Source organism: Haemorhous mexicanus, chromosome 19 (genome assembly GCF_027477595.1).
Source record: "Haemorhous mexicanus isolate bHaeMex1 chromosome 19, bHaeMex1.pri, whole genome shotgun sequence".
Taxonomy (NCBI): domain Eukaryota; kingdom Metazoa; phylum Chordata; class Aves; order Passeriformes; family Fringillidae; genus Haemorhous; species Haemorhous mexicanus.
Genome location: NC_082359.1, coordinates 11,147,269 through 11,156,854, shown reverse-complemented (window position 1 = coordinate 11,156,854; position 9,586 = coordinate 11,147,269). Strand labels below are relative to the sequence as shown.

At 47.0% G+C, this 9,586-nt stretch overlaps 1 protein-coding gene across 1 annotated transcript in view; it reads left to right on the top strand.

The window, feature by feature from the left end:
* The first annotated feature begins 146 nt into the window (after window positions 1-146).
* SETD1B (SET domain containing 1B, histone lysine methyltransferase) overlaps window positions 147-9,586 on the top strand; it is a 47,922-nt gene continuing 38,482 nt past the window's right edge. The window contains exons 1-6 of the mRNA XM_059863419.1: window positions 147-280; window positions 640-794; window positions 1,232-1,330; window positions 1,813-2,083; window positions 5,212-5,324; window positions 7,943-9,118. Coding sequence (XP_059719402.1) covers window positions 208-280; window positions 640-794; window positions 1,232-1,330; window positions 1,813-2,083; window positions 5,212-5,324; window positions 7,943-9,118 — 1,887 coding nt within the window. The 5' untranslated portion in view covers window positions 147-207. The remainder of the gene's footprint in view (window positions 281-639; window positions 795-1,231; window positions 1,331-1,812; window positions 2,084-5,211; window positions 5,325-7,942; window positions 9,119-9,586) is intronic.

Sequence of the window (9,586 nt, the reverse complement as noted above, 5' to 3'; positions counted from 1 at the left end):
GCGGCGGAGCGCGGTTAGGCGTTCGCGGCGCTCGCAGCGGTGTATTGTGGGATCCCGGCCGCCGCCAGCAGCGAGCACACACACAATATGTGGTGGCTCGCGAAAACGGGAGGCAGGAGCCTGGCGGGCAGCCCGCGCCGGTAACCGGCCCCATGTGAGACGGGAGCTCGCCTTTCGCCGCCCGGAGACGATCGGCCGCCCAGCGCGATGTCTTTCCGAGAGACCAAGGCGGGGGAAAAAGCCAAGCACCCTGAAGATCATGGCAAAAAGCAGAGTTCAAGTGAGATTGGGTCTTTTTTTTTCTTCGTCTTCTTCTTTTTTTTTTTTTTCCTCCTCCTCTCCTCTTCCTCCTCCCTCTCTGCCTCTTGTCTGGTTGGGGTGGAGGGGGGGACCCGGTTGGCAATTCCCCCATTTTGGGGCTCGCTTCGCGGTGGATTTCCTCTCTGCCTGGGTGTGTAGATCGGGCGGCTCGTTAAAAAAAAAAAAAAAAAAAAGAAAAACCCGCACCGAAACGAAGATGTCTTTGTTGAATATTTTTTTTAACTTTATGGTTTTTAGTGTGGTTTTTCTTTCTTTTCTCCTTCCCCCTTTCTCTCTTCCCCCCCCTCCCCCCCACCCCCCCCCCCCCCCCGCGTTCAGGTTGGATCAACGGAATGGAGAACAGCACGCAAGCCAGCACTTCTGTCGAGAAAAGAAATCACCATTGGAGAAGTTACAAGTTGATTATTGACCCGGCTCTGAAAAAAGGACAGCACAAACTCTACCGTTACGATGGGCAACATTTCAGCATGCCTGTGAGTGGGGGGCTCCCGGGTTTCCCCCATTGTGTCGTGTCTCCCCCTGCCAGCCTGTGTCTTACCGGCGTTTTGGGGGCTGGGGGTCCCTCCGGGTCGTGGTAATCCTCTCCGTAGCGTGATGTGTGTGGGAGGGGGGTCTGGGAGGGACACGCACCGCCACCAAAGTTACAGCCACCTGACACTGTGTATTCAACTGTCAGGAGCCCAAACCTGCGGCTTTTTTCCTGTGTTTCCAATCTGTGTGCATTTCCCAGCAGTATTGCAATTTGACACGTGTGTGTGTGTGTGTGTGTGTGCGCGCTTTCCCCTTCCCTTGAGACAGCCCGTGCTTCCTCGGGGTTTATTTTTTCTTTTATTTTTGTCTTCGATTTCAAGTCTTGTTATTGCTGTTTCTATGTTTTCTCTCCTCCTCTTCCTCCTCCTCCTTCTCCCAGAACTCGGGGATCGCTCCTGTGGATTGTGTCAGAGATCCCAGAATAGGGCGAATATGGACCAAAACGAAGGAGTTGGAGCTGTCTGTCCCCAAATTCAAGGTACTGCCCTGACTTTTGGTGTTAGCTCTGGAAACTTGTTTATCTGAGAGCAAAGTCTGAGTTCCAAATAGTTTAATGAACCGTTTAAATGACAGTCATATTTCTATTAACATTGTTATTTAGCAAACTGTTTAACAATAATCCTCTTCTATGAGGATAACAAGAAATCAATGCATCTGTCTAACGAGATCACTTGAAGGTTTTGGAGCTGGGGCTTCTGGGGCAGGGGGCAGTGAGGGGGGCTCTCCGCTGACTGTACTGCTCAAAACGCATCTTTGTAGCCCAGAAAGGAGCCGGTTCCAATGAATGGCTGCAGCGGCAGAGCCTCTGCTCAGCTCCCAGGTTCACCCAGAGCCTTGGAGGTTTTTTCCTCCCCAAAGTTTGCAGGATGCTTTAACCCCCTCTCTCCCGTGCCATCCTTAGGCCCCTCCCCCAAGCTCATTAACAGTGCCGATTATTTTTATCGTTCCCCACCTTTCCAGATTGATGAATTTTACGTGGGGCCAGTGCCTCCCAAGCAGGTCACCTTTGCCAAGCTGAATGACAACATCCGTGAAAACTTTTTGGCCGACATGTGCAAGAAATACGGCGAAGTGGAAGAGGTGGAGATTCTCTACAACCCCAAGAACAAGAAGCACCTGGGCATTGCCAAAGTCATCTTTGCCACTGTCAAGGGTGCCCGGGAGGCTGTGCAGCACCTTCACAACACTTCTGTCATGGGCAACATCATCCACGTGGAGCTGGATACAAAAGGTAAGGGGGGGCATTTTTGCCTCACGCGTTTGGGGTTTGCAGAGCCCCTGCCCGTCCCACTCCCACCACCGAGGCTGTTGCAGAGGGCAGGGACCTGGTGATTAAAAATACGAAGGGAGCCGGCAGCGGGTCTGGTGTCTGGGGCCTGGGCGAGTCACGTGGAGCCAAATGTGTTGTCTGTTGCTAAGAGACAGCCCTGTAATTTGCAAAATGCTGCCATCCTGCCTGTCCCCTGCCTCTCCCCTGCCCGTCCCTGTCCCCGCTCGCTGCCCTCTCGTGTCCCCCATCTCCCTGCCCCAGGCTGGTCTCTCTCAGCCACCTGCCAGGGGCTGCTGGACCCGGTGGCACCTGCGTTTTGCAAACTTGGGATTTTTGGGCAAGTCCTGGTGGTTCCTGGGACCCGAATCTGTGGGTTCTGGTGGCAGCAGCGGGGCTGGGTGCTGTCCCCTGCGTGCCTGGCATTTCATTGATACTTTGAGCGGGCTGGGGGCTGGCACAGCAGAGTGCACACGCAGCACTTGCCAGTGTGTGCGAGTGTATAAGTGTGAGACTGGCTCTTAAAGCGACAGCAGCTCCCTGTGCTGGAGGAACCAGCTGCCAGCCCCACTCCTGAGCCTTCAGAAGCCCCATAAATATTCTGCAAGTGTGAAGGCATTGCATTTGGTCTGTTCTCTCTCCTCCAAGCATGCTAGTGAAAGGGCTTTGCTAAAATCTGTCTGAATTTTAGAAAAATGTCTAAGACTGAACAGGTGTGGATCAGTTGCTGATTGTATTTCTACATTCTAAAGGTGGCATTTCTAGATTAAAACTGGCTTGCTGCACTCTTTCTTGGGAAAAAGACATTGCTAACACCATTTTCTTAAAAATGCTGATATTTTTGTTCTGTATTTAAAGGTTTCAACAGCTTAGTGCACAACCAACACAGCAGTTGGTGTGCCACATGTGATAGAGTAGAACAGGATGTTTATTGACATTACTGACCACTGTTAGAAGAAAAATCACAGTAGCAGTTTAATATTTTCTGTTGGGAGCTAGGCTTGACCTTACATGTGTATACTTTGAAATTCTAGTATCTATAATTTTTACCGACAGGCTCCTTCCCTTGCTTTGAAATTTGAAGGTAAAAATCACATTTAAGGACAAATTAACCATTTGCAGATTTTAATAATATAAGCTAAAGCTATTTTGTAAATGATGGATGTCTTAATGACAATCATTTTAAACAAGCTGATTATACTGCCTTCCTCCTTGTTCTCCTCCGTTTATAAACTATGCAGCGAGTCTTGACCAGGCAGCTGTTCCAGAAAGTTTGTAGCACATCAGGGAAATGAGGGGGGGGTTATGCTTCTGTTTCCTGGGAGAAAATGCTGAAGTCAGTTTCAAATTGCATTGCTGTTTTGTTTGCCAGCTTTATGCTCCTAATGTATTTTTTTCACACAGTTGCTTCTCTTTCGTTCTATAAGAGTAGGACTGTCAGTGTGCTATAATCTGTCAGAATCAAGTAAAAGTGGTGTTCCTAAAATAGCATCAGCAGGTTAGGACATACTTAAAATATATATGTATCATTTTCACAGTTTCTTTCTAGTGTTCTGCTTTGCAAGACAGTGAAAGGTTGGTTAAAAACTTTGTTTCCACAGTGTAGCAAAATAAATATTAGGAGGGAAAGTATCATTTTTATTTGTCTGGTGTGAGCACAGGCCTGGGAATCTGAAACTAATAAATCCAGGCTCCTCATCTGAGACAGGGTTGTTTAAAGAAAATTCTCTGCTCAGTTTATCCATCTACAGACTGGACACAACTAGTAATTACCTGTCTTAGAGCAATAGCTAGGAATCATTTCATATTCATAAACCTCTTTGAAATTGTAACTTTTCCTGCATTATGTTTGGGATCCAGGAAGAACTATGTAACAATGACTTGATATTTTTTTAAGCACAAGTGAAAATAAGCCTAACACTTCCATATCCGTGGCATTGTAGTGTCATGTGTGGGTGGTGTGTGTTAATATTTCAAGCTTATCTTCAAACTCTTGCAGTGAAGAGATCTATTTTGTCATGACTTTGGTTGAACTTAAATAGTTTACATAGTTGAGGATGAGGCTCAGGACTTTGTGAAATGAGATTTGATACCCAAATAACTTGATCTGTAGCATTTGTGCAAGATAAGTAAGTCTTTTTCAGGACAGAATTGTGCTAAGGGTTGCTTTGTTTTTGAATTGAACGAGGTGGTTCACAGGGAGTTTGGGGTTTGATCTTGCAGGACTTTCTCATAAAAGTAGTCCTGGTTTTGGGGAGGTATTTTCTGAATTCATTTTCTGGGCTCAGGTGCCTGGTCTGTCCATTTTTCTGTGTATTCTTTATCTCTCAGAGCAAAATTCAGACAGTTTCAGGGTCTGATTCTGTTGCCTTTGAAGCTGATGAGAGATTTCTTACAGACTGCAAAATAAGTAGGATTAAGTTTTTGTAGTAATGAAAAATTCAATATTAAGAAACTGGGTCTTTGTAGACTTTAGGAATGAAAAGGCTGAGGCTCAGTAATGCTATATGGGACAGTTTGCTTCTCTGGCTTTATTCTTCGAAGGATGCCACTGAGTTCTCCTTAAACCTGGGGAAAAAAGGATTAATTGGTGCCTGTTTGGAAAAACAGCATTAACGGTTTTGTCCTCAGCATTCCCAGGCATTGTGTTTGCATTAGTAACAGGCAGCTCTCATGAGCAAGGTGTGTAGGGAGAGCTTTCTGAAGTGGCCCTGGGTGTTGGCAGAGGCTTCTCCCTTGGGTGAGAGTTTCACTTCTCAAATCTGCAAGCTTTGCTTGGCACTTTGGAGAGGAGGGAAACGGCTGCGCTCCAGAAAGCATGGTAAAGAGCAGAGCTGCCAAGGAGGCTGAGAAGAGGAAAAAGGATTTAGAAACCTCCTTGTCTTGGCTGGAGAAGGGAGTGTCTGACTTCACTTGCCCAGCAGATTATTTTAAAATGATCCCTGCGAGCTTTGAGGTGATAACTGCTCCTCTCTTGCATGGCTGGAGTGGGCTGGGAGTGGTAGCAGGGTCATGTGAGTGTCAAGAATGTGTGTTTTTACATGGATTGTGATCTTTCTGTTTAATCAACTCTTGCATTGTGGTCTGTGCAGGTGAAACCCGCATGAGATTCTATGAACTGCTGGTTAATGGTCTTTACACTCCTCAGACCCTCCCTGTAGGCACTGAACAGGACGTGTCCCCAACTGGGAACGAGGCTCTCCAGGTAGGTGTGCTTGGCTTTCCTTAAAGAAAAACTTCTAGAAAATCTCAAACATTAACATTACCATTTTAACGTTTTTAATTTATCTGTATTTGTGTCTTGCTGTAGTTCCAATGGATGTTACTAATTCACAAATAAATAGAGCTTGCTCATAATTGCCATTAGCAAATGTACCTCTGAATGTGGAGCACGTGGCTGGTGTGTGCCTGCTTTGCACGGGAAACGCTTTTTGTCTTTCTGAGTGAAAAATGCCTACAGAACCAACAGAATGTGCCCTATTAACATTAGAAATTCCTGCAGTTAGGACTGGATCAGCTCTGTCCCTGAGATGAGATTTTTCCCTTGAAGTCAGGGGAATGATTTACAGTGGTACATTTGGCCTGGCGTCTGCGGTGTGTAATCCTCAGCACGCACGGACTTCAGCCTTGCTTAAAGGCTAAGAGGTGGAAGGTGTCTGAGCTTCAATAGTGGCATCAATTTTCCAGAATCTTAATTAGTTGCTGGAATCAGCTTTTAATAAAAGCAGTGGACAGAATTCCTGCAGGCTTCCAGGGGTCCCTCGATATTTAGGGCACAATTCTCTCAGTGGCTTTGCATGATTCCCTGCTTCCCTGTGAACCCCACTGGAATGAGAGGGCCAGGGGGAAGGGAATCCTGTTTTTGTGAGGTTACCAGCCTCTTTGGCTTGTCTGAATGTACTTTGGCTCCTCATTGTGGCTTAAGAACTGATTTTAAGACATCAAATTTGAAAGAGATTTGGAAAAGATTTTTTTTCCTTCTCTCTACTCATACAACTTCTTAAAATGACATGATTTCAATAATTCTGTGATCAAGTGTTCTGAAGACAGGTAGCAGCTGTACATTGAACATGAAAATCCCATTGATCTGAAAAAAAAGTCTCCTCCCAGCAAAGCACCCCAACAGCAGCAAGGCAAAACCCCAGTATCCTTTTAACAAAATCATAAAAGAGGTTGGTTCTTCCTTACCTCCCAGCAAGGTGCTTTTAAAGGCAGGAGGGAGACAGGTAATGATTTTGCTGGGAACCCTGCTATGAGTAGACCCTGACTGCTCATTTCTGTTACTTCCACATCTCAAATAAAAATGGGCAGATTTATTCTTACTCTTTTTTTTAGGGCTAACAGCAAAACACTTAATTGATGGTATCACACAAAGCAGTCCCTGCTGTAATTATCCTTAAGATTCTTTCTCTAGATATTGTGTTAATGTGTTATATTATTGTCCTGAATTGATTTTTTTTTCCCAATTACCACCAGAATTATTGCTTTGTGAGTAACTTTTAAATGTTTGCATCATGGTTTTGACACTAGGATGTGCCAGCAAACTTGTTTGCTGTTGTAGTTCAGAAAATTACTCCTGACATTTGCTCCTCCTCTCATGCAGAGCAGAAAGATCTGACAGTTCTGCAATCCCTGCCTCCAGGCCATACACAAACCCCACTGAAAAACACTCTACAGCACATCTACACTAAAGGTGCAGCAGTGTGGATGTCGTTAAGAACCAGCCACGTGCTTCCTGCTTGTTTCTGTGGGTTTTAGGACAGTTGAGGAAGAAACTTTCTTGATGTCTCTCTGGTCATGGTGTCCAGGGGGTCAAACTGAGAGCAAGTCCACACTACTGAGTGGGTGAGATGTGTGAACATAGCAGGCAGGTGAGAGTTCAGCTTGAGTTTGATAGTGCTGGCATGTTCCAAGCAGGTCATTTTACATGTCTGTGCCTACCTGTGCTTAAGAGGTCTCACCAGTTGACTATCCTGGTATACTTTTAGGCAGCTGGAGCTCAGTCCATCCTCTCTTGCTACCAGGAGGATTCTCACTGAGCTCCTGCTTTGCATTATGGAAGATTGATTCTGGAGCTGATGATAAGTGTGGCACTGTTATGACTCAGCAGAGTCTGAACTGGAGCAGGGCTGCTCCTAGAAACCCCCTGAACGTGCCTGTGAAGTGAGTTGCAGAGCAATTACCTGCCTGCTCTGTAGGTTTGTAGGGTTTCAGTTTCAAACGCCATAATCAGTAGCACTCTGAGCATTTGACTTTGTGAAAAGCTTAAAAAAGGTGTTTTTCTGGCAGTTGAGAACTTTTTGTATGTGTAGGCTTCTCCCTTGTTGCAGATGAGTGGTAGGGAGGGTGGTGGGCCAGCTCTGCTGCACAGCTTTGGCTGCAGGCTGGCAGTTCACTCATTTGTATGTTTTGATTTGTTCGCAAAAAAAAAAAAATTTACGATTTCACATCTCAGACTTTCCTTATTTCCATCCCTGTTTGCGGCTTAGACAAGCATTACATAGTTGCTAGAAACTGGAACTCTTCCAGCTAAAAGTGATGTGGAAGTCTCCTGTTCACCTGATGCTCTTGGGGGTAGCTTACAAGGGAAACTTGTATCTTCTTTCTTCTTCCTCCCCTTGCAGACAAGTTACTCTTGCCTGACTTTTTCTTTGAAATCAAAGAGGACCGTTACCAATGGATAATGGTTTGTTTTCAGGGGTGCTGTAACCTATTTATTTTTTTGCCATGGAAGGGCGCTCAACTGCTCTGAAAACCAAACAGATTGGACAAATATGGTTATAGAAGTGTGTGTTTAGGTGCTTTTCTCTCGTGTTGTTACAGTTGACGGACTCCCTGAAGCGCCTGAAGGACAGTTCCCTCTCTTCCGCGGGATCCTCCGTCACCCCTAACAGCAGCACGCCCTTTTCCCATGACACAGCCTATTCCAGCTGCCGGCAAGACACCCCAAACTCCTACAGCCAATTCACCCCCCAGTCCCAGGGAACCCCCCACACCCCGCGCCTGGGGACGCCGTTCTCCCAGGATTCCACCTACTCCAGCCGACAGACGACGCCTGTGTTCCACTTTGGGCAGGACAGTGGGTACAAACCCAGGAGGCACGAGACGAAGTTTACGGATGCGTACAACCGTCGCCCGGGACACCACTACATGCACAACTCGGCAGGGGTGTTCCGAGGCACAGAGCATCAGTTTAGTACGTTCAAATCCCATCAGCAGGAGCCAGTTCAGTTCTCTCACACTCCTCCCCTGAGCCACTCTAGTTCTTCGAGCTATAAATCTGCCTTCTCCCCCTATCAAGCACCAGCTGTTTTTCCCCAATCCGATGAGCAGCCGTTTCCCCAGAGTTCCAGGGAGGCAGAGTACCGGAGACCTGCACCGCCTCCCACCGAGATGGTCGTGGAAAGCAGCGCTGCCCCGAGCATCGATTTTGTCCCAGTGAAGGAGAAACCAGAGGAGCCTCCGCCCTTGCCCGACTCAAACTCTGTTCCTGAACCAAGCACAGCATCCTTCTCTCAGACTCCAGAGAGGAGCGAGACTCCTGGCACCCCCACCATGGAGACTGAGATGCAGCATAACAGTTTAGACTCAAGGATTGAGATGCTCTTAAAAGAGCAGAGAACAAAATTACCCTTTCTTAACGAGCATGACTCAGATAATGAGATCCGAATGGAAGGTAGCCCTATTTCCTCCTCTTCTTCCCAGCTCTCCCCCATCCCAACATACGGTTCGAACTCTCAGCCCGGTTTCAGGGGTCAGACGCCTTCCTCGCGCCCCTCCAGCACAGGCTTGGAGGACATCAGCCCCACACCCTTACCTGACTCTGATGATGATGAGCCTATCCCTGGGACAGCTTCTCTGAGTCAGAATTCCCGGGGGACATCAGAGGCCAGCATGACTCCCATTGATCAGCTGAGCAGGACCTCCAAAATTGAGACCTCGGAGGCTAAAGAAATGGTGCCTGGTGACCAGACTCCAACATCAGAAAAAATGGATGAGGTAAGTGAGCTGGAACTGAGTTATGAAGCTTTGCATCTGTCCCCAGAGCTGGACAGGGTGGGGAATTACACTTGTCTTTGTGTCGTCAGAGTGTGGGGCTTCTAGTTCCTTTTCCTTTTACTCGAGCCAGCTGGAAATGAGTTAGATGTGACACAAAGTAACGGTCTTAATCATTTGCAGTCTCCAGCTTTCCTTATTTATAATACCAGCCTGCTGCAATTTATAGCTTCAGGAGAGCTCAAGGACTGCACAAGCCACCAAAGTTTGGCCAGTGCACAGGCTGTGTGAACATCCTGAGTGTTGACAGGCACTTAAGCCACTAGAGGAGTTAATGGAGCACTTTCTGCCATTGCTGTGGTCCCTGAGCAGGGGTGTGTATGCAGGCACACACTTGCTTAACGGGGCTTTCATGTTGCACTGAAGTATTGAGTCTATAGGGTGTTTGAAAGCTCTCCAGCTATTCCTGCC